Raw genomic sequence first — 24,847 nt, 5'->3', positions numbered from 1 at the left:
AAGTTAACTCTGGAACCAGGCAGAATTGAGCCAAAATATCCAGAGGATTTACGCGCGTAACTGGTCCTGCGCGTGCCGGGCCTATTTTAAAAAGGCCCGTCGACGCGCATAAAGCCCCGGGACGTGTGTAAGTCCCGGGGCTTTACAAAAGGAGTGGTCTGGGGGCAGAGGCCTCCGACACAGCGGCCATTGCCGCTCTGTTGGAGGATTGCGTGCTGGCAGGCTGCCGGCGCGCTCAACTTGCGCCTGCCAAGAGGCAGGTGCAAAAGGTATGACAAGAGTCAGGGGGGGTTAGAGTAGGGCTGGGGGGGGGGGGAAGGTGTGGGAAGGTTAGGTTAGAGGGAAGGGAACGGAGGAAGGCAGCGCGGATTTTATAACATGCACGTGCCTGCGCCGGGTAGCGCATGCACGTGTAGGCCATGCGTGCTTCTTTTAAAATCTACCCCTGTTCTTGTATGGAGTGCTGTAACACCCTGCAATAAAGTGAATAAGACCATGCCAAGCTAGAGGACGCCCGGCAGCACCTCTGTACAGAATCTCACTTATTCCAAGAAGTTTATCTGTACCCCTCTACAACAACCCAGGCTACAGGGACTCTAAACTAACTCTTACTTATTCTCAGTAGGCCTTCCTTACGCTACACTAATGCTTAGTTCTTCCACTCCCCTACCAAACCATACACAGCTCAAATCTAACCCGTATTTCTTTTTCTGCCACCATCCCTCCACATAAAAATGAAAAGTGGTAATCGTATCTTGGGACTTCAAGGTTAGAACCAGTAGTTTGTTTCCTCTCTTCTCTCCCCTGACCTCTTAAAATGATACCAGAATAGTATCTGTGTACAGTACTATTTTTCTTTTCTTTGTGGTTCCTAACTCAGGTGAACCATCAAAATTCACCAAGCAGTAGAAATTTAACCATGGTAAAAATGATCACCATGAGCAGTATTTTGTGGACCAGAATGGTTTTTTTAACTGTCGGATGTGGCTTTTGCTTGTAGCGATATTAGTCTTTAAAGCTTTTGGTAGTTCATCTTACCTTGCCTCTCTCACCATTATAAATCTAAGTGAATCGGAGTGCGTGGCTGTGCTGCTCTTCATCAGCACCTCATGCCAGTAATGCAATGATGCATGGATAGTGCAAGTATTGCATGAACAGCTTAAGCATCCACACAGGAAAAAAGATTGTAGAAGAAAGGTAGCCATAATAAAAGTTGCATACCTTGCATTCAAAAATTACTTTACTGGCCTTTTCTTCTTTCCAGCTTGTTGCAAGCTTCCAAGTTCCCGCCCCCTGTTGATTGTAACTTTGACTTATTCCTGCTTTGGTTATCTTTTGTTTACGTGAATTTGTTACTCTAGTTTTTTCCCTCTGTTAAACTGTAAACCGATCCGATATGGTAATCTACTATGAAGGTCGGTATATAAAATTGTTAAATAAAATAAATAAATAAAATAAAAAGCAAGTGTAAAAATATAAAAACTAATGTATATATTTAGACAAAGAGAGGAGACTGAAGAAGAGGATAAAAGAGAGTGAAGAAACACACAAGCTGATATTTTGATAACTGTGGCTAGTATGTGTATTTTCATGTTTGCGGGCACTTTTGAACCTGTGGACCTTATAGCCAATTTCAAAGGGAAACAATGCAGTAATCTCCCTTTGAAAATTGCCTACAAGATATGAGGGCACAAAAGGGTCCTCATGCTTTGCATCTGTTTTATCTGCAGATGGTGGAACAGGGGAAAAACACTGTGTGGACATTTGTAACTGCAGTTGTATATGTGGTGTTTACTGCCATGCCCCCTTAGGAATGCCCGTTATAATCCGTTTAAAAGTCAATGCGTTGTGAAAGCTTGCACACGCTTCTAGCCGCTCTAAGTGGTACATTTTTCACCCAGGACAATCCTGATTGGTAACTACTTAATTCCCCAACTAAACTCCTAGGAAAATTCTCCTCAGAATCCCACCAATGCTGTGTTAAATGTCTGCTGGTCTTCTCCACGTCCTCATCTTTCCCCCACCTCATTTGCTGGCTCCGGAAACTGGTCTTCCACCCGTTTGTGGAGCTGCTTGAAGGCCACGCGCATGACTGGGGGACACTGCTCCACAGAGCCAATAATGGCCTCCATGATGTCACTCAGGTACGCCTTCAGGGATTCCAGGCTGGTCTCGCGTACATGATCCTCTGACAAGGAGCCCTTAAAGGAGATCTTTCTGAAAGCCAATAAGCAAGAAGGTGAGTCAACAAAAGCCCTCCTAGCACAGTATGGGGCCTTTGGGGGTTACTTAGAAGCAGAACTGTAAACTGGGATCATCTTCAATTGTATTTAGCTATAGGTGAATAATGCAAACCAATTTAACTCAACAATGAGATTATCTAGGAAGATTTAGTCAGGTCTGTCTGGTTTCCCTGCGTGCCTCTTCATCAGTGGGCACAGGAACACAGTCCTCTCACATACATGCTTATCTGGAACTCTTCCAACATCAAGGAAAGGACAGGATGCAGTGAATTAACTACTTGCAACTGCAGAACCTCTGCTGAACAATTTATCACAACTTAACGAGTTACTGCATGCCTGTTAATGGAGTGCTCTTAAGAAGTCCCAAGATGGTGTTGCTTAGCAACTTATGGAACATATTCCTGTGGGGCAGGACAGTGCCTTTCATGCAGTTACAAAAATCCTGAAAGACGACTGGTCCAAACCAATGCACCAATACAGCAACTGGGAACATCGTTCATAGATCTAGACTGACAGGCCAGCGGAAGGAGCTATCTGCTGAAGAGTTCAGCCAGGAGACAACAGCAGGCAGCACACGGCTGGGCCCTCCACATCTGGAAAGCTTGTGACAGAAAGCACAATCACTCATAAATTCTTGAACACCACGATTCCTTAAAGGGCCAACACTGTATTCAGACAGTCTTAAATTTAAGCAGCAAGACATGACAGTGTGTGACATGAAATTGGATACAGTTACATGCACCTCAGTGTGTTGTTGGGCCTTAGGCTGTAGGGTGAATGACCTTGAAGATGCTGGGAGAATATGTGCTTAATTACACAAGAAAATAGGTCATCATAGCGTGTTTGTTGCAATTATGAAATGGATGACTTAAAAAAACCCATAAATAAAGTCCAACATCTCATTTTTGCAAGAGTTGAAAAAAGGCTGGCATTCATGGTCCCAGACGACCCAGGATAAGGTCATTTTTGGCTACAAACTTTGAAATGTTGGCAGCAACAAAAGCCAAGCGTTACTCACACTCAACATTGGTTTGGAGGTCAATTATCTCTAAAGAACCTCTAAAAATAAGAAGTGGGAATGACTCTTCTTTGGTCTTTAAAAGTGCTATTTACAAGTATAATTAAAAAGGTAGACAACTAGAGAGGAAACCCACTGGGCAAATTGGAAGGGCCAATTTATCTTTCTCTGCCATCATCTAGTTCATTACCATGTACGTTAAGATAGCTGACCAGTGCATAAAACTCAATGACTATGACTCTTCTCTCCTGCAAAATTCAGGGAATTAATACTTTGCTTTCTCAGAAATGGTAAAGAACTCCAGAGTTCTTCATACAAATGTTTTTCAATTTCCCCTGAAATTAAAGGAAAATTGGTTCTTACCTGCTAATTTTTGTTCCTGTATCACAGATCAGTCCAGACTCCTAAGTTTTGCCTCCTTGCCAGCAGATGGTGACAGAGAAAGTTTTACTGACACTGTACATAACTTAGTGTGCCACCTGCAGTCCCTCAATATTGACCTGTACCTAGGCCAAGATGATAACCACACTAAAAAAAAACACAAACAAAACAAAACAGTAACAGCAATCTCTCCCACTGGAAACTGTGGCCCAGAAATTAAAGTAAATAAACTGCCTAGAGAAACATTAACTCTACATTATTCACAAATTCGCAAGACGATTTGCCGCACATTCAATAAATGAAGCTCCCTCGTCAGACAAACATCTGTTGACAAATGTGGAAAAGCCAGTAGTTCGACTATCTGATTAAGTTAAAATAGATCCTTCAAAGAAGCCCTTCTAATCGGTTCAAAGGGAGGATGACACAGAAATCGAAGGATCAGATTAAGGTTCCAAGATGGGCATATCTTCCGGACTGGAGGACGCAGATATTTTGCCCCCTTTAGGAAACGCACTACATCCATATGAGATGCCAACGGTCTTCCCTTCACCTTATGTCGAAGACACCCTAAGGCAGCCACCTGAACCCAGATGGAATTATAGGCCAATTCCTTAGCTAATCTGCTTTGTAAGAAAGTTTAAAACCTGAGGAACATCCATCTTCAATGGTTTCAGCTCATTCTGCAAACACCACAACTTGAATACTCTCCAAATCCGGATATAAGTCAAAGACTTGGAAGGCCTCCTTGCCTGAAGCAAAGTCGTAATCACAGGTTCTGAGTATCCCTTCAAGCGGAGACGTTGCCTTTCAAAAGCCAAGCTGCTAGACAAAAGTGATCTGCCTGGTCTGAAAAAATGGGTCCCTGCCGCAACAATCCAGGCAGATGGGCCAATCAAACATGATTGTCCACCGAGAGATGAACCAGGTCTGCAAACCACGGCTGGTGAGGCCACTCTGCTGCCACCAGAATCACCTTGCCCAGATGTTCTTATGTTCTTATGATGTTTGACATGATGCAACACTCAATCTATGAGAGGCCATGGGAGAAACACGTATAGCAGCAGCTCTGTTGGCCACGGCTGGACGAGGGCGTCAATGCCCTCAGAGCCAACTTCTCTCCTGCAACTGAAAAACCGAACCATCTTCACATTTCCTGGAACCACCATGAGGTCCAACTCCGGACTGCCCCATCTGGCCTTCGCCGACAACTCCCACTCCTCCGGATCCAGATGCTGCCTGCTGAGAAAGTCCGCCTGCAAATTGTCCTCTCCAGCCATGTGCGACGCTGCTAGTGCTGCTAGCTGATTCTCCGCCCAAGCAAACAGTTCCTGCATCTCCTGCACCACCAGTCGACTCTTCGTCCCGCCTTGATGACTGATGTATGCCACCATTTTCACATTGTCCGAGAACACTCATACTGTCCATCCTTGAATTAGACGGAGAAAGGCGAGAAAGGCTTTGAGAACTGCTCTGGTCTCCAATCAATTGATGGACCAGGATGCCTCTTCTGGTGACCACTTGGGCAGTTTTCTCCTGACAAATCACCCCTCAGCCTTTGAGGCTGGTGTCCATATCACCACCACCCAGTCTGGTACTTCCAGGTCTATCCCTTTTTTCAAACTGGGATAAGACAGCCACCATGAGAGACTGGACCTGGCATCCTCCTGAAGTGGTAAAGGAAGCTGAAAGTCCTCCGAAAGCGTATTCCAATGGGAAAAAAAAGGCCCTTTGAAGGGGGTCACATGTGAGCAAAGGCCCATGGAACTAACTCCAGCGTAGACACCATAGAACTCAGGACCTGTAAATAATCCCAGACTCTGGGAACCAAATGTCGCAGAAGGCAGAGCACCTGATCCTGAAACTTGACCACCCTCTCCTTGGTCAGAAACACTTTCTTGACCCGGGAATCGAAACAATGACTGAGATGGCTCCAAGTGACTCTTCGCCAGGTTTGTCACCTAGCCCAGTGAATGTAGGAGCCGCATGACCCGTCAAACAGAACGACAACACTCCATTTCTGACTTTGCTCTGATGAGCCAATCGTCCAGGAAATGGTGCACTAGGATTCCTTCCCTCCTGAGTGCCGCTGTCACTACCACCATCAACTTCGTGAATGTCCCTTCTAAGACTGTATTTTTAAACAATGTCCATGCCTGTTGTACACTTTTAACCTTTGTAGCTGCACCTTTCTGTTTTTTCCTAACTATTTTCCTCATTTTATCAGTTTTGATCATGTTATGATCACTGTTGCCAAGCGGCCCCACCACCATTACCTCTGTCACCAAATCCTGTGTTCCACTAAGGATAGATCTAAAATAGCTCCCTCTCTCGTTGGGTCCAGAACTAATTGTTCCATGAAGCAGTGGTTTATTCCATCTAGGAACTTTATGTTCCTAGCATGTCCTGATGTTACATTTACCCAGTCAATATTGAGGGAACTGAAATCTCCCGTTATTACTGCACTCCCTAATTGGTCAGCTGCCCTGATTCCTCTTAGCATTTCCCATTTGTTACTCAGAAAGCTAAGCACAGACCTAAGTAACGTTTCTCAGGATGCATTGAATATATAGGGCTCATAATACTCTTACACAAATGAATACAAAATATAGCATAGATTCAGCATATTTTAGATCTAAAGAAACCGTTCTAAGATCCCTAGGATTTGTGTCCTCTGCTTCTTAATTGATGAGGCTATCATATAAAGCCCCTGACAATTTTCCAAACCGTTTCAACATTTATCCTGGACTCTCTGAGCTGATTAGTTTTAGATCTACAAAATCATTGCTCCCGCGCCCTTTTCACATTTTAACTTAGCACTTTAAACCAACAGTGAATTCATTTCATATTGCACAGTGTTTGGCTACCTGATATGAGAAGGGGGTTAATAATGAGGCTGGCGTTTCTAACTTAAAACTACTGGGGCTGGATTTGGTGTACCTAACAGATAACAACGTTGGGTGCAGCAGCTCCAGGGCAAACGAGCAGCTGAAGTAACCAAAGCTCACCTACTGCGGTTGAGGTCGATCTTGCAGGGATCCAGCTCGATGTATCTTTTCTCCTCAAAGATTCGATTTATCACTGGCTTCAGGACTCCGTGCAGATAGGGCATGCCGACAACCTGAGGGGAAGAGGTCAGAAGTAGACAGAAGCCTGGGAAACGCTGTGTATGAGCATGAGAGAGAGAGAAGAGGAGGGAAAAGGAGAAAGGGAGAGAGAGAGCACGAGAAGGAAGGTGAAAGGAAGAAGGGATAGCAGAATGAAGAACAGGGAAAGAGAGAGAAGTTCCTGCCTACCCTAGGTGCCATCGGCCCTTCCTTTCTCTCATTCACTCTTCCAATTCATTCTTATTTTTAAATGGGAGGTTTATCCTCCTCGTGTAGCCAAGGTCTAAACAGCTTCATCTCCCCAGCGAGGGTCAGGGGATAAGGGCAGTAACCTTCCTCCCCCATGTTGTATAGGTTCTTAATCTCATCCAAAAGACCAAGTCGGGACTGTCCTCTCTGCTCGTGACTCAAATCTTATACTTGATCTGAGCCAAAAAGAGGCTACAATGGGACAGTTTGCTCTGTGGTTAGAGCAGCCAGGTCAGAACCAGGGAAGCCAGGCTTCAAATCCTGCTGCTGACCTTGGGCAAGAACCTTCAAGATTGTAAGCTTTGAAAATACCTACAGTACCTGAACGTAACTCGCCTCGAGCTCAGGCACGTAATTAAATCAGCCCCTGTTCTCGTGACCCTATCCAGCTCACCTTCATAAACTGCTCCATGGATTTGGAGGCCAGGGAGTTTGATCGGAAAAGTGTGTTTGGATCACCTGAAAAAAAAAATCATAAATATGAGAAAGAATCCACAAAAGGAGAAGTCAACATTACATGACAGACCTATATAAAATCTACTTTATGATGCAATGTGTACGTATTGCATGGATTCAACATGAGAAACATCTCAGGATCCGATTCAAAGTCAGTCAGGAGCAATAACAAACTAATTTCCCAACCAATCGCAAAATTGCAGACAAAGCTGAATGATATCACAAAACAACTGCAACTCCCTTAGGGTGAAATAAACTCCATCCTGAAACACCAGAGCTCCTTGTAAAGCAGGGTTTTTAACTCACCCAGAAAAAACACTGGCAAGGCATTTTCCATTCCTGCGGGTACCCTGAGGGTCAGCAGGTACTCCGCAGGGAGTTGCCCTTTTGAAAAGCTGGCGGTGGGGGTGGTGCAGCGGCTATTTCCTACCTCACGTGTTTTGCAGGTGCATAACAAAATGCCGTGCATGCTTTAATGGGCCCTCCCTAACCTCATCCCCCTTTTCCCAACACACAGGAGGAGTGTGTGTGTGTGAGGGGGGGGGGGTATCAATCTTCAGAGGCGTTTGCATTTACCCAAGGAAAATTTGCCCCTAGAATGCTTGAGGCCATCAATTTGGGCTTTCAACTTCCAAATTTCATAAGACTGGGATAAAGAAATTCTGGGATTTGTGGGTTGTCTGATATAACATTATAACAACAACACTTTCCGTACTGAAGGGTCTCAAAGAATCCCTTATGAGGTAAACGTTTCAAGCTGACGACGGCAAGACAAAGTCTACAGGTATTCCTTTGAAGGCTTTGCACCAGTTTTCGAAGAGAAAGTCCGCGTGGGCTTTTGCTTGGAAACCTGCTGTTTGTGCGGTTGCTTCATGGATAATAGCGCACAGATTTGAGAACAAAATCTACGCACATTACTCCCCCCTCCCCTGACATAAACATTTCCCTGGGAATGCCTCTTTCTATGGCTAAAGGTCCACGTGTTATGGAACAATGCGTAGAACTTAAGCCATTTTGATGAAGGGAAGTTTTCAGACAGCCAATTAATGAGGGTAAGATGCTTTTTTTAACCTGTGCACACTGCTTTGAAAAACACCCTCTTTGCATCTTATTATTTCTTGCTAATTTCTGTCATTAAATTAGATTACCATAAATGTCCTTGGGGGCAACAGGAGCTCTACCTGAAATGGAGTTGAGCACAATTTGGAACAGCAAAATGGAAGGAATACCAGGAGGAAAAGGGATGGGTTTTATTTTAGATGCAGCCAACGAAATGCAAAATGCAGAAAAGAAATTGTGCAACATCTCCTTAAATAATTGACTATCCATCCTGTTATTAAGCTGGTATCTTTCACCAGGCTCCATTCTATCAGAGTTTAGTCACGCTTTGCTGAACCTCTCCCTACATAAAGGTCACAACAAACAGTGACTTCTTTTTTCATGGAAATTATTTCTTCACATAGGTTTCACAAAGCTTGATCCCTTCTCTCACAGTCCTAGCCTCTCTTTCTTGAGCTCTTCTTTCTCAGAGTTGTTTTCGTTGGCATCCAGAGCCTACCGTGCTCTTAGGAACTCAAGAAGTGAATTCCGGGTTCCTAAGCAGCACAGAGCAGCCTGTCTCACAGCAGTGTGGTCAGGGCAAGAATGCACGCAGCGGAGTATATGGGGACCCAGGCCGTGAGTACGGCTTCAGAGAATGACCAGGTTCCACAGGAAGGGTGCGCTCCAAAACCCACTGCCCTCCAAGTCTGAAGAGAAACTCGAGAGGTGAACAAAGGAACGTAAAATGTGCGATGGTAAACTCATAGCCCAGCCTTTTTGCCCCAGTCAGCGTGGAATATACCACAAAATATCTCACTGTGTGACAATGAGATCTGTGACAGAGCAAATAGAGAGTGGTGAACGGAGCTATTGTCATGCACGTGAATTGTGGCCTGTGAGGGTCTGGACCAAAAAGGATTAAACGCTGGAAACAGATTGGCTTGGGTTAGGGAAGGTTAGGGCCGCTAACTGGCTCCCTTTCAGCAGGTCAGGCTGATCTAGTCCTGCTTCTATGCCATTGTTTTTCGTAAGGAATTAAGCTCTAGCCAGTGGCGCCACTAGGTGCGAGTCCATGGGGCTCACGTCTAATGGAATAGGAATACCACCACTCAGCTGACTGTGTGGCCGAGGGTCATGCTGGAGAGAGGGATGTCCTGACGGAGCCGGAAGAGGCACCCTTTCATCACGACGTGTCTTCCGAGGGGACCGTATGAGGGATCTTACGTCTTCAGTCCTTCCCCACCCCACTACCAACACCTCAGGCTCTATCTCTGCACTTATCCTCCCCATGAAGGGCATTACTCATTCCATTTTGAAGGAGAAATACACAGCCTTGTTACTGCGAACATTTCTGATCCGCGACTGGATAAAATAAACTGAAGTGCGTAACCAAGCATCCCTTGCTGAGTTGCCTGTCTCAGGTTTTAAGAGAAAAGCTCCCTCTTATTTGGTAAGAAGCATGATCACTTACTTCCACCTCCAAAGTTAAGGTGATCAGACAGTTCCTTACCTTAAAGGGAGGGCGGCTCAGCCAGCCCTGGTTTACCTCTTTGTATCTGCGGACTTGTTCTTACAGCTTCTTTAAGGAAAGTCCATGGATGCAATGGGATAAAACCAGAGCTTAATTTGTAGACAAAAAGGAAGTGGAACTGTGGTGGGGGGAGGTGAAGTGACGAGAGTGGGACCAGGGCCAGGTGAACTCTCTCGCTCCTAAATGCACAGGCACTCTCATACCCATATATGCACACACACTCTCACACCCATATATGCACACACACTCTCACACTTCCTCCTTCTTTTCCCAGTGATCCTTCCTTTCCATCTCCACCCCCAGCCATTCTTTGCCCACCAGAGCTCAAGAGGCACTTGGGTGAAGGACAACTTGGGGGAGGGTTTGAACCCTGACCGGGCTGTAAATGGAGAGGAAAAAGAAGGGTAGAGAGAATGGGATCCTTTCTCTCTATCCTCCTCCTTCTCTTCTCTGCCCTGGTAATCCTGGTTCTCCATCCCAAGCCCCCCTCACAGCTCTCATGATTCCTCCAGTGCTCCCATCTCTTCCCCACCCACTGGTCCCAGTGCCCCCAAGTCTCACTCCCAATACCTGTTTGTCCTAGGGCTTCCCTGCACTTATGGTCACTAATTCCCCTTCCCCAAAATATTAACCTATCCAGCGACTCTCCTCCTCTCCATTCTTGGCCAATAAGGCATAGGCCTCCTCTTTGAGCCGGAATCATCTGGCTCTCCTCTGGCTTGGGGAGTAGACGGACATGCGCTGCTGGTTCTCCGCAGCCTCCTGAGACAGGGTGGAGGAGGGCCTGGCATTCAAAAGAGCGGGGAGGAGCAGTCTGAGGAGAGCTGATCACTTGCTCCCTCACACCTTACAGTCCCTCTTATTCCCCTCACTCACACTCCATGACTTTCATCCCCTCACTCTCTCTCTTCCCCCACAAAACCCACATCATCTCCAAACCCCTCAATCATCCTTTGCCCCCTTCCCCCACATTCACCGCATGTTTCTTTGACCTTGGACGTTATCCCTCATGGCCTCAATTGTCCCAGAAAACTTGCACAAAATTCAAGGCCACGGAGCTGCCTCCTCTCAGGATAAGCAGGTCCTACAAACTCTGCTCTGCCCTGCTTCCTCTGGGGACCGGAAATGACACAATCCTCCACTGGCTCTGCGTTTCTGTAGGGGAACTGGAACCGATTTACAGTGCCAGCTCTGCTCCATTTCCTCGGGGAAGCCGGAACTGATTTACACTGCCAGCTCTGCTTTGCTTTGGATCCTGGAATAAAAGTGGCATTCTGGGTTGTTCTACCAGAAATTAAGCCCTGGGTAACAGACACAGAAAGGGCTGAATTGGCTCAAGTTTGGAATTTGTGAGCTGTGGTGCAGGCCAGGGCTGCTCATAAGTTTCAAATGTGTGCTAATTTCAAATGTGTGCTAATTTCAAATGTGTGCTAATTTCAAATGTGTGCTAATTCGTCTTTTTGGGGATGATGCGATAAAGTGCGTACAGGTTTATGCGCTAGACTAACACCCGATACAATAAAGAGATTAGCGCACCCAAAACACGTGCCCAAACGCCTCCCCGATAGCACTCATCACATGTAAATTCCATGTAGATGAGGCTATTAACTATTACTCTCCGATGCAGAAAATCGCTGGGCGCCCAACACACACTTTTTTTTACGCGGCGAAATTAACTCCAGCCCCGGAGTTGGCATTAAGTCAATCTGCGAGTCAAGGGCTCATTTCAAGTTCAAAAATACCATCCTCTGTGGTTCCTCTTATTTAGAATCGTTGCAGTACTTAAATCTACTGCTTGCAATGTTTAAGAATAACAGTTTAATGTAAAAAAAACCATTCTGGACGCACAACATACACGCTCCAGGCCGACTTCGCCCCTTGCTACTGTGTTTGTATATTGTGTGTCCAGAAATCGACCTGAAGCGGGATAAAACGGATGCTCCTAATGATGAGTGCCCGTTGCAATCGTGGGTGCACAGCCACATTTCCTGGGGGCCCAATGCATTTGAGCGCTAGGGACGCATAATTCTTCCCTAGCGCGTCCTTTTTAACGCAGCAGCTCCTTATAATATTGCATCAGGCGCCCAGGAGACGTGGCTGTGCGCGCATTAGGAAAACAGGCGCTCAATACGAGCGCCCATTTTAACTCACGTCTTATTGCATGGCCCACGAAGGAACCTAACACCTCGGGAAGCCGAAATCTCTTCTTTTCTCTTCCTTTTTTTTTTTTTGAGACTGCAGGTTTGCACCTCTACCATCTGCTGGAGACAGAGAAATAGTAAGGGACTGCAGGTGGCACTCTCGGTTATGTAGCGGTGCCTCAAAGTTTGGTTCTCTGACTCCATCTGCTGGTAGGGAGGCATAAACCCACGTCTGGACTGATCTGGGATAGGAATAGAAACATCCCAGCCCCTCCTATTCCCTGTAGAACAGGAGGGGAGGGGCTGAATTAGGGAGCTGAGTGGCTGCTCTCTGCTCTGTCTGCTCCCAGGCTTACCCTCTCCCAAGCTCTTGCTTGCAGTCTGCCTGAAGGGGAGGGCCTGGAGTAGATCGCCCCCGAGGCTCTGCCTAATAAGTCTGAAATGAAATGCCAAAACTGTTCCAGGCCATTCCCCCCACAAATTAAGCCTTGGGTAAAACCATGAGTGGATAAGCTTCTCCCTTATAACATGTAACCACCTGTCACCTTGCTGTAAATGTTTCAGTGAGAGATTGAGATGTATTCCCTCACCAAACCTCCTTTTAAGACTTTTCAAATGTTGGCATGGATGCCTTTGCCTGAATCTGATCGCCCTTGCTTATTTTTACTTGTCACTTCTACAAAAGCCAGAATCAGATTTGGCCTCTTTTACAACACACTCTGCATAGCTCTTTATTACCTCTGAAAATGGGTCAGGGTGATTTATTTGTCTCAGAGTTTTGACACCTCATAAGACTGCACAACTGAAAACCCACTCTGCCACCAGTGCGCCACATGCCTTGTGCTTCTACTGCTGATCTTTCTCTACAGGAGGGCCAACAAAAAAATGTTTAGGTGAAATTATAAACTCTAACTGGTTTATTTCACCAAAGCCAACAGTAAATCCTTAGGGGGCCAAAAACTGACAGCAAATGAAATATATATTTCTTATATTCACTTGGAAGCTGCCAAAAGTCCATTTTCAGCATCTGACTGTCAAACATCATTGAACAAACACACAGTGGAGTTAATCAATATGAGTAATTCTGGACAACATCTCGCACCGCTGGTTCCATTGTATGAGCAGCAGATAATTCCTAATGATTGTGATTAAGGATGGCAATAGCACTGAGTGGGTCAGATAACATTATTGTAAACCACAAACATAAAGATCAAGGGTTTTATTGCTTCTTGATTATTTATGAAGTGTTAATGTACACAGCTCTGTACAAGACAAAGGAAGTAAAAATAGAATTTCACAAGGTTGTGTACAGAACTCAAATGCAAGATTGCTGCATGGAACCGTCACATTCAAAGCTTATTTTTTTGGCCTTCATTCACAGCTACCTGGGGATAGTTCCTTTATTTCAGATGGGTCCTCCTTCCCACTGTTCCTGGTCTGGTCAATGGTTCTGAGGTTGGAAGCCATGCAGTGGGGCTCCTTCTAGTACTCTCTATCATCGGCCTGTGTTGATGATCACAACTCCCCCTCCCCCTTTTGCAGCATCCCTGGCAGACCCCAGGTGCAGAAGACTTGACCCAGGAATTAAAGCAGGGACCCTCCATGTGGCAGCCACATCCCTCCCTCCCCATTCAAAGTTGTGCTTGATTGAGACAAATGCTCGTCTTTCCCTGTGGGGGTCTCCAAACTCAGGCAGGAGGTGATGTTGGACTCTAATGACAGGCACTGAACATAGAGAACCACGAGGACCAGCTGGAATCTACTGTCTCTAGCACAGAGGTTATTTCTGTACTCAACCTCTTCCCAGGGAGACTGGGTTATCGCTGCCGTTTCCATGGAAACGCAATCATTTTTAGGGTAGAACAAGTTGCCTGTTGATTAGGAAAATGTGATAGAAAGATTCCCCTGGAATAATTATTCTGCCCTCCTGGGTTACCAGAGCAGGCTGCTAGCAAAAGGCTGGTGTGATCCTCAGGGGAATAATTCCTTAAATCACACCAGCAGCAGGGAGCTGGAGCGGTGACATGCAATGGAGCCTAAACTGGGGAGCTGCGCAGGGGCTCTGCAGGAAGATCCCAAGACAGTGGCAAACTTCGGGTGGGGGGAGCCACCAAGAAGACACAGCGTTTGGGAGTAGACAACAAGAGCAATAGAGAAAGTGAGAGAAGAAAACACAAGACTAAACTGAGACAAGATCTGCCTTTAGAGTCAGGCTTAGGACGGTGATGGTGATGGTGCCAGTGGCATCAAACGATGAGGCCTTGGCTCTCATGCAATTTGCCCTAACTGAAACCCTGGGCCTTCTTAAGCTTCCCCTTGCCACAGAAAGAAGCTGCAAGCCACAGGGCGCACTTTTTCTAAACAAAAAAAAAAAATCCTATTGAATCCTTAAACTGGTGTAGAGAGAGGCGTGTGGGTGGGTGTCGGGAGAGAGGTGTGCTTTTTGCCTCAGTTTCAATGGATCAGTGGAGGATTGGGAGGGATAGGGCAGAGTCGGGCCATTTCCTTCATAGGTACAGTTACTAGGGGTGAGATGGGAATGGGGAGGAGAGAGTGGCTCCTCTGCATTACACATTTCAAAATCATAAACAACCATGGAAGCACTTACTGGTCTTGTTCACTTCTCTCATGTTCACGTAGTCCAGAAAGGATACCGCAAGGCCTTGACCGAGGAAGATCTTCACTAGTTTCATGGCAACTTCTTGGCGGCTCTCCACCGAGCTGACCTCCTCCAGCATGGCCAAGGGGGTGATGTTCTCTTCCTGACATGGCCAATAGGACACATGGGGGTTGACTGGGCTGCGCCTTGGAATTCACACGTCACAGTCACACAGTCTCCATATCTGTAACCCATGGTGATGGAGACCTGTCTCCATCCCTCCAGCTCCTTCTGGAAAGAGCCAGTCTCCTCTCCAGAGCCCTGCCTAGCCCCACTATGGGGACAGCCTACCTGCAAACTTCTCACTTCTGAAAAAAACATATAAATAGTTAACTTCTCTTGAAATGAACCAACAGGATTTGAATATCCGGTTGTTAACAGCTTCCTAGCTGATGCTTATCAGACAGGATGTGTAACCTATTGGACCAAAGAAACATTTCCATTGGATTCTGGAGTCCAGCCTCTGAAATTTCCAGGTTTATTACACCAAAGACTATTCCCAGGGACTAGCCTTGCAGGGGAGGAAGGAAGGGGGTCCTTCAGCCCACTAGGTTGCTTTGCAGATACCACACCACTTTATTTGCGGATATAGTAATAACCCTTTATGCAGTGTTTGCTGTATTCAGGATGACAAGTGGAATGTAGAAGCCATGCCAGAAAGGGGTGAAACCACTGCTTGTGTGCAAGCCTGAGCTGTGTGAATCCTACAAATTTAACAGTACAACAAAAGAAAAAAAAACAAAAAAACCAACAGGTAAAAAGCGTGCATAAGAGGATTTTGATTGTGTGGCAAACCCTTTGATTTTATCCCAGATCTTTACTACATATCAAAAAGAAAAGCATTCGTTGGGAATGCCTTTTCTTAAGTTAGGGAAAGAAGGGCTTGCTGAGGGGGACAGAGAAGTCAGGAGATGGGGGGCAAAGCCCGTGACAAACCACATCACATGCCTTCTCCCTAAGATCATCTGTTCAGCGGGGGCTGTGCAAGGGGGGATTGTCATTTCTGCTAAGGTGTGCTAGCGCCAGTGTTAGATAGGCAGCCAGAAAAAAAAACAAAACCCAGCATTAGTGGGAGCTGATCTGGAGCTGGATCCAGTCCTTTAATCTTTCTCCCTCTGTGTACACGGACTCCCGGTGACTTTTGCCAACCAGGCGGAACTTCCCAGAAAAGGCAGGCTCACCAGCTCAGGACACGCACCTGCACCTCTCTGCTTATTTACACAGTGTGAAACTGGATATAAATCTGCTGGCTACACCTGATATTACAAGACAGAGGGAGGCAGTCCTATGAACTGCTTACGCTACCATGTGCAAGCAGCTAATGTCACCATCTCCGCCAGCTCGCTTATGCCATCACCTGCGCCAACTCATTTAAACTATCACCCGCACCCGCTTGCTACCACCTGTGCCAACTCGCTTATGCTATCACCTGCACCCACTCACCACCATATGTACCCAATCACTCCACCTGTTGCAATTCATTACGCCATCACCTGTGCCAGCTTGCTTACACTATCACCCCTACCCACTCGCCGCCACCTGCGCCAAGTTGCTTACTCCACTACCTGCAGGCATTGTTGAGAGCAGAGGAGCAGGACAATTTAGGTCTGTAATACAAATTCATTTTAATTAACTATTTGATTATTGGTCCTGCAACCTGTCTTTGCTTTTCACCTACTGTATTATTCAAAGTTGTATGTCACTTCATCCTTCCTCCATAAAGTGTATATCTGCTTTGTGCTGATCAATAACTCTCTTTAACCTGAACTTCTGGAACTGAGGGGACTTCATGCAGGAGCTGGGGTCCCCCAAGTTCCCTTTCCAGACTCCTGGCAGAAACTGAATTCCCCTGAGTTCCCACTCACAATGCAGGCATCTCTTGAGTATACAGATAAAATTCAAGATTTGCTTTGGAGTCCCAGGAGGTCCTATCAATTCATGTGTGACAGGGAAGCAGAGCCAACAGGGAATTATATGTCATGCAAGATATAATCTGAAGGTTGCATGGCCTGAGCGAGAGATGTGGTTACATGGCTAGTCTTACAGCATGGCACCTGAAGGCAGAGAGGAGCTACTACTGGCTTTTGGTTTGTGAGTCTCAACCTAAGGACTTTGGGGGTAGCTGAAACGTCACCCTGCCTCCACTTCTGTCTAAGCACTGACCTCCTGGCTTTGGGACATGAATCACAGTTCTCTCTCCTCCCCCAGTCTCTACCACTCCTTGCCGGCACCATGCATGCTACAGAAGTACCTCTGTTGGGGACAGGATGGACTCCACCAGGAGCTCAATCAGCGGCTGGTAGTACATGGATGGCAGGATTCTGTCTTCGCAGAGCCGGACTGTGAGTCGCAACGCTCCCAGCTTCCCCCTGTAAAGCAGATCCAAAGCACCATCCGTGCCCTCACACGTAGACAGCACAACGCCATGGGTAAATGGTGCACGGACATATACAACAAGAAAAACACCCGAAAGGTACACAGACACACACATTTCCAAATTAGTACAGACATGTAAGCAAACGGGTATACAAAGCACATGTAACCACAACAATCCATGCAGAGAGAAGTACATGAGCCCACAGAGAGAGACAAAATAGAAGCACAAGTGACAGTGCAGAGAGGTACAGAGACAGGCAGACACAAATGAAAGTTCAGTTAGTGCAATTGATAAGGTGAGCAGACTGCAACCCCCTTGTTAGAACCATCTCTTCCCCCATTTTTCTAACCTTTTGCCACAAGCTAGTAGACACCAGCTTTGTTAGCAGCTTGCTTAATGCCAAATCCCACCTATTCTGAGCAACATTTACTTGGGGAACGACAGAACTTATTGTCATGTAATTACCCAAGCGTTAAGTGTTGAAAACAAAGCTAATACACAGCTCTTATTAATTTATTATTCCACGCATCTCCTCATCAGCCAGCGCCTCCTGGAGAGCTGGAATTCTATTAACAGCTCCAGTTCTTCAAGTTCACAGGCGTCCTCTAAAGAAAACTTTGTTCATGGCGCTCATTTGCATGCAAGGATGCTGTACTATTTTTTTTTTTCCAAGCTTTGTGAAGTCAGAGCCTTAGGTGCCACGTTTACTGTTAAGGTGACCCAACTCTCCCCGACTGGCTAGGCGCTTCCCGGAAGTGGGGTGACACATGACTTTGGTCCTTGTAATCCACTTTGAGACCAACTTTGGAAAAAGGCGGGTTATCCGATATTCAGAAATAAGAAAACGAATGAAGAGCAGCTGCAGCCCGCCCCTGCCAAGATCCCATTCCTCTATTTTCCTCTCTCCCCTCTCAGTAGGCAGAGGGGTAGGGCAGGGCCCAGGTGAGCAGGTGCGCCAGCAATGTGGCTGCATCTCCCTCCCCCCCTCCCCCACAGCACAGAGAAAAGGCGAGGAGGAGGCTAGGAAACCAGTGGTTAAAGGGAGAAGAGAAACCTGAAAGGAAGGAGACGTGGCTGGAGCCCACGTACTGCCTTTCCCGCCGGCCTTGCATCTCCCGCAAAGCCACAGCAATGAAAGCCGCAGTCCTTGCTCACTCCAAGCATGGCAGCATTTCCCAAATCCTGTGGACACCCCTCCCCCCCTATGCTTCCTTTTGCCTCTCGCCACACGCCCAACTCGAGCTGATGCTCCAACTCTGGCAGCGGTAAAAACACAGCCTTGCAGTGATTTCTGCCTATCTTCAGCTGTCCTGCGAGAGGTTAGGCAGCCCCACTCCAATCCAAGATGGTTCCCCCCCCATCTCACTCCATGGGCCTCTGAACCGGTGCCCGTCTCTATTATTATATTTCTTTTTTTTTTAATGCTTTATGAAACCAGAAAAAAACATTTTTGTACTTTCCTTTACTGTGTCCCGGCTCTTGGGTGGGAGGAGTGAAGACCGCCTAGACCACAGAGGGAGCCAGACCACTGGCTTTCACTGTCCTCATCATTGTGGAACTGAGGCAAGTTAGGGTCACCAACCCCCTGCTCAGCTCTTTGACCTGTGAGATAGTCCCTCCCGGAACCTAACACCCCAGGGAGTAATAATCCTCTTGTAAATGTCTTTCTTTCTTTTCCACTCCAGACTGCAGGTTTTACACCTCTACCATCTGCTGGAGACCGAGAAATACTGAGGGACTGCAGGCAAAACTCTGGGTTAAGTAGCTGTGTCTATAAAGCTTTTCTTTCTCTGTCTCCATCTGCTGGCAGGGAGGCAAAACCCAGGAGTCTGGACTGATCTGGGGTATGAACAGGAAAGGGGTTTTATTTGGCTTTCCTGAGACATTCAGGGTGTCCAAGGTGTGTTATTTTATTTTTTTTAACATAGGATGCAATTATTTATGTGATTATCTTTCTGCTGGAAATTTTCTAAGTCACGATTTCAGGTGAATTGAGCATTGTCCCTAAAATGTTTGCAACAAAAGTTCAGCAGCGTGAAATGCCAAAAGGGAAAATTCAGTGAATGTGCAGGGATGCAGCTCTTGGAATCTGAGTGTCAGGGAGCACAGGAGTAACACAAAGGACAACAGAGAGGAAGCATCAAATAACGAATTACCCAGTGTCTTCCTCAGCATTCCCAAATGGCAGGAGGCGAAACCAACCTTTGGTGGCTGGAAACTTCTGAATGGCTTCCAAGGAGACCTCAACCTGTGTACAGTGAAAAGAGAGATGTGTGAAGCAGGAGGAAGGGAGATTGTCTTGACAGGGCTCAGGAAGGCGATCACCAGCTGTTGGGAGTGAGGAGGTTATGGAACCTAGCAAAGACATGATCATTTCCACAGCTGCTTTTCTGAAGACGGGAGCTGAGACCACAATGCACTGAAAGGCAAAATGCTAAAATTCACGGTGATTCGCTTCTATCTGCCGACCCTGCACTGCCTGGCAGCACCTCTTCTTTTGCTCTCATGCTCTTTTCATGAAGGTTGGAGCCTTACAGAAGTGTCCTTTACCTGACATGAGTCTGACAGAAAGGCTAGCAGGGTCAGGAAAGCAGGTGGAAGCCTGCTAATATCAGGCAGTGATTGGATGATTCCCACTCTCTCCCCCAGTCTACTTGACATTCCTCCCATTAATGTACTGCTGTGCTCATCTTCCTCTGTCTCTCCTCTTTCTTTGTCTCTGCTTCCTAATTCTCTGTGCCTTGCTTCAGCTTTGTTGTGGAAGGTAGATGATGAGTATTTTGTTGTCCAGTTAACCAGATAAAACCTACTAATGAGAGAAAAGGGCTTCAAGACCCAATTTACCAAGGGTTTCCTCCTAGGCAGAACACTCTACAGATCTATAAAATGCAAACTACCACATAGAGACCACTGTAAAACAAGGCTCTGCTGAAAGATTCTACAGGGCAAAGCTATAGGTGTAGTTTGGTGGTTGATGCAGTAGACTGAAAACCAGGAAAGCTCAGGGTTCAAATCCCACTTCTCCCAGTGACAATCCTTGAACAAGTCACTTAATTCTCCATTGCCTCAGGCACACAGCCTTATTAAGCATTTTTCTCATTGACACAGAATGGGAGAAAAGCCTTAATAAATCTAGCCCTTAGATTGAAAGTCCTCTAGGGCAGGGAAATACTGATTTTTAACTTGCATTGAGTTCTGATATGGAGAGGTTTGTAATTAAATCTATAATCCAATTATGGAGAGAAGGAAGACTAGTCATGGTAAATCTGTCCAAGCCCAAACCAGCCTGTTATTCCACCTGGGAGATTCAATAATTCACCCTAGGATGGATAATAATTTTCATTCTTTCCTAGCATAAAGTGTTCCATCCCAGCTTTCAAAGGGTACAGTATTTGTTTCTTCTACTTCTCAAAAATTACAGAAAGTATTGCTTCTTAGTATTCCCCCGGTCCTGCTCCAGGAGAAATAGATGCATGGTTATGATGGATAGACGGTTGGATGGAATGCTACTAACCCGACCCAGGAAGTCATTCTTCCCCACCATGTCCCAGTCCCAGACCTCCACGCTGACAACAGATGGCTCGGACAGCTCCAACTCCTCCTCTTCCTCTATGTCCAGGTCAAATTCCAGCACCTCATCCCAGTGCGGAAAACGTGTCTTCTTAATGATCTGCAAGGGTTCATAAGTAAGATAAGACATGAAAGCAGCAACAGTGGTCCCAGAGGATACAGAGCCATAACTAATTCATCTGCCTCATTGGTGGAAAATGGAAGTGGGACGAGGTGTGAGCAGACAATAAGGGAAAAATGGAGGGAAGAGCCCAGTAAATAGCACTGCAGCTGAGCCATGTTGTCATGGATTTTCTCTGCATGACTCTCCTGTGTCAACTTATGAAAGCCAGTTCTGGACAGAATCTTCAGTAAACAGTACTTCCATGTACTGTCATCTCAACTATGGTACAACATCATTTTGCACAAATAATTAAAGATATTTGCAGAAAAGCTATGACTACAGCAATTAACAATAGCCAGGTTTATCTGTTTGTTTGTTTATTTATTTAGGCGTTTTATATGCTGTCGTTCCAAAAAAAGATCACCACGGTTTACAAAATCAGCATCCATTTTCTTGGTCAACATTCCCACACTATGCCAGCATCCATAGTCCAGGTCAACACTACAGCAAATACATATCCTAGTTCATATCCATACAATTTCTAGGTCAACACAACTTCAGATACAAATTCTAATTCTACTTAAAATACACTATATATCATTCATTGCTTATTGCTCACTCCACTAACATTAACTCTAGTACTGATGTAGCAGTTATCAGAATTATAGGCATTTTACGTTAAATCGTATGCATTTCTAAAGAGTCATGTTTTCAGTTCACGCTTGAAACTCTTTCTCTCTGTTATCTGATGTAGTGATTCTGGAAGAGAGTTCCACAGCTTGGGGCCTGCTATGGAGAACATTTGGTCTCTTATTTGCATTAGGTGTGTGTTCTGAGTAGAAGGAACCATTAGACATCCTTAGTTTTGTGATCTTAGTGCACTCTGTGGTGTGTAATAATGTAGTGTCATTCCTAATAAGCATGGGTTAATATTGTTGATTATATTGAAAATTAGAGTTAGTACTTTATAATGAATTCTGGATTGTACAGGAAGCCAGTGCAGTGCTATCAGCGAGGGGGTGATGTGGTCAAATTTCCTTGTCCTTAGTAAGAGTCTATCAAAGACATTTTGAAGTAATTGTAGTGGTTTTAGTAGTCCCGAGGGTAGGCCTAGTAATAGGGAGTTACAGTAGTCTAAGTTTGAAAATATTACTGTTTGTAAGACAGTGCGGAAGTCCTGTATTACATTGGGTTTCAGCCAATGTAATAGTCTCAGCTTGGAGTATTCTGTTTTGATTAATTTGCTTATATGCTTTTTCATAGTGAAGTTCTCATTGATCTGTATTCCTAGGTCTCTTACTTGATCTGAGGGAATTATATTAATAATTCCTAGGTCCATGGTTGGCGGTTTGATTATCGTGGTGTCTTTCTTTAACCACACTATTTCAGTTTGTTTTGGGTTTAGAGTTAGTTTCAGTTGAGAGAGACGCAGTTTTGTCGAAAGGGATGTAGAATTGTATGTCAAATGCATAAAGGAAGAAGTTGATTCCTAGATTTGCTAGTAATGCGCATATGGGAAGTAAATAAATGTGGACAATTCTGGTCGCCGCATCTCAAAAAAGATATAGTTGCGATGAAGAAGGTACAGAGAAGGGCGACCAAAATGATAAAGGGGATGGAACAGCTCCCCTATGAGGAAAGACTAAAGAGGTTAGGACCATTCAGCTTGGAGAAGAGACAGCTGAGGGGGGATATGATAGAGGTGTTTAAAATCATGAGAGGCCTAGAATGAGTAAATGTGAATCAGTTATTTACTCTTTCGGATAATAGAAGGACTAGGGGGCACTCTTTGAAGTTAGCATGTGGCACATTTTAAAACTAATTGGAGAAAGTTCTTTTTCACTCAATGCACAATTAAACTCTGGAATTTGTTGCCAGGGATGTGGTTAGTGCAGTTAGTGTAGCTGGGTTTAAAAAAGGTTTGGATAAGTTCTTGGAGGAGAAGTTCATTACCTGCAATTAATCAAGTTGACTTAGAAAATAGGCATTAGGCACTACTATTACTAGTATCAGTAGCATGGGATAGACTTAGTTTTTGGGTACTTGCCAGGTACCTGTAGCCTAGATTGGCCACTGTTGGAAACAGGATGCTGGGCTTGATGGACCCTTGGTCTGACCCAGTATGGCATTTTCTTATGTTCTTATGTTGAATAGTGTGGCCAAGAGTGCTGAACCTTGGGGGACACCTGTATCGATTGGGAAGGTGTCAGAAATTTGATTGCCCAGTTTTACTTGGAATGTCCTATCTTTTAGGAAGGAAGAGAACCATTTGTTAACATTTCCGTCAATTCCAATTTCTCTCAGCTGGTGGCATAGCAGCATAACTATGTTGAATGCTGCTGTTAGGTCAATTAGTACAAGGATATCGGATTCATTGTAGAACAGGGTGAGCCAAAGAAATGAGTAGGATTTCTGTTGAGTGATTTTTTTCTGAATCCAAATGGGTTTGGGTATAGTATGTTATTGTCTTCTAGGTGATTCTCTAATTGAGTTAACACTGCTTTTTCTAGAACTTTAGCAATAAAAGACAAATTGGATATTGGTCGGTAATTGTCCCAATCATCGATTCTGCCAGTTTTATTTTTTGGGATTGGTTCAATCACAGCTTGTTTTGCCCTATCGGGGACCAATCCTTCTGCTAGCAAGTGGTTTATTATGGTTTTGAATATTGGAGTTATTACGCTGTTTACTTTTTTTTAGGGTACTTGCAGGCATAGGGTCCAGTGGATGGGTAGCAGGCTTCATTTTTGTGAAGATTTGGTTTATTTCAAATTTAGAAAACTGAATCGAAAGAGTTCCATTTCACTTGACCCAATTTTTCAGGCTCTTTTGTTGGTAGGCAGGTAGAGAATTGTGTTTTTAGTGTATTGATTTTGTTTAACAGCGAAGCAGCATATTCATTGCATGAGTTCTTTGAAAAGTCATAGTTATTTGAGATGGAGGAGAATGGATCCTTCATTAGGTTTCTAACTGTTTTGAAGAGCAATTTGGAATTAAATATTACACCATGAATTTGTTTTGCATAGTAGTCTTTTTTTTATTTTTGCTTTATTGATTTGTTCACGATATTCTGTTAACAGAGATTTGTATTTTTCAAGAAATTCTGTAGATTGGTATTTCCGTCATTGTTTTTCAGATTTTCTCACGGTCTAATATGCCTTAGCTCTTCACTATACCAAGGTTTCTTTTGTTTGGTGGTGTTGCCTTCATTTTGGAACTTTTTTTTTTGGATTGGGCATAGATAGGGTATCCGCTATTTCATTGATGATTTTATCCCAGGAGTCAAATGATGAGGCGGCATTAGTGTGATCGAACTCAGTTATTTTATTTTTAATTGTTTCTTCAAGAATTTCAGGTTCTATATTTTTTCTGTATGCGAAAGATTGATTATTAAGTGAGTTTGTTTGATGTGTGGTGAGACAAGTTACTTCTGTTTTTATTAGCTGGTGATCAGACCAGGGCAATATGTAGTGAGAAGAATTGATTACGCAGTTATTGTGATTGGCAAAAATTAGGTCAAGGATATGTCCTGCTTTATGAGTGGGGTTGGTTACAAATTGTGACCAGCCCATGACTTCCATAGTATCTAGAAAGATTTCACATGCCTTAGATTTAGGTATGCTGTCTACATGTAGATTAAAGTCCCCTATGATTCGAGTTGATTCTGGGGTTGGAAATGCTTTAGTGAAAATTTTGATTAGAGGTGAGCAATCTTTTTGGAGTGTTCCAGGTGGGCAATAGATCAAACCAATATTTAGAAGTGGTGATTTTAGAATTGCAACTTCATAGGGAGGGTTTATCTTGACTTTGGAGGGTTTAAGTTTGAGTTCTTTTTTACAGATTACTAAAAGACCCCACCTTTTCATTTGTGTCTAGGGAAGTGAAAGATATCATAGTTAGGGTGATTAATTTGGTTTAGGAGGAGATTATCACAGTCTTTCAGCCATGTTTCGGTAATGCAGAAGATAGTAGGA

At 44.9% G+C, this 24,847-nt stretch overlaps 1 protein-coding gene across 3 annotated transcripts in view; it reads right to left on the bottom strand.

Moving 5' to 3' along the window:
* RASAL1 (RAS protein activator like 1) overlaps positions 1-24,847 on the bottom strand; it is a 155,687-nt gene that overhangs the window by 27,034 nt on the left and 103,806 nt on the right. For all 3 annotated transcript variants that reach the window (XM_029619602.1, XM_029619601.1, XM_029619603.1), the window contains 7 exons: positions 20,715-20,870; positions 19,357-19,448; positions 17,075-17,192; positions 14,773-14,926; positions 7,390-7,454; positions 6,648-6,760; positions 2,025-2,217 (listed from right to left, as the gene is read on the bottom strand). In XM_029619602.1, the coding sequence (XP_029475462.1) occupies positions 2,025-2,217; positions 6,648-6,760; positions 7,390-7,454; positions 14,773-14,926; positions 17,075-17,192; positions 19,357-19,448; positions 20,715-20,870 (891 nt within the window). The remainder of the gene's footprint in view (positions 1-2,024; positions 2,218-6,647; positions 6,761-7,389; positions 7,455-14,772; positions 14,927-17,074; positions 17,193-19,356; positions 19,449-20,714; positions 20,871-24,847) is intronic.

The sequence above is a fragment of the Rhinatrema bivittatum genome, chromosome 11 (assembly GCF_901001135.1).
Source record: "Rhinatrema bivittatum chromosome 11, aRhiBiv1.1, whole genome shotgun sequence".
Taxonomy (NCBI): domain Eukaryota; kingdom Metazoa; phylum Chordata; class Amphibia; order Gymnophiona; family Rhinatrematidae; genus Rhinatrema; species Rhinatrema bivittatum.
The sequence above is the reverse complement of the archived record's forward strand: the minus strand, read 5'-3'. Positions and strand labels throughout refer to the sequence as shown.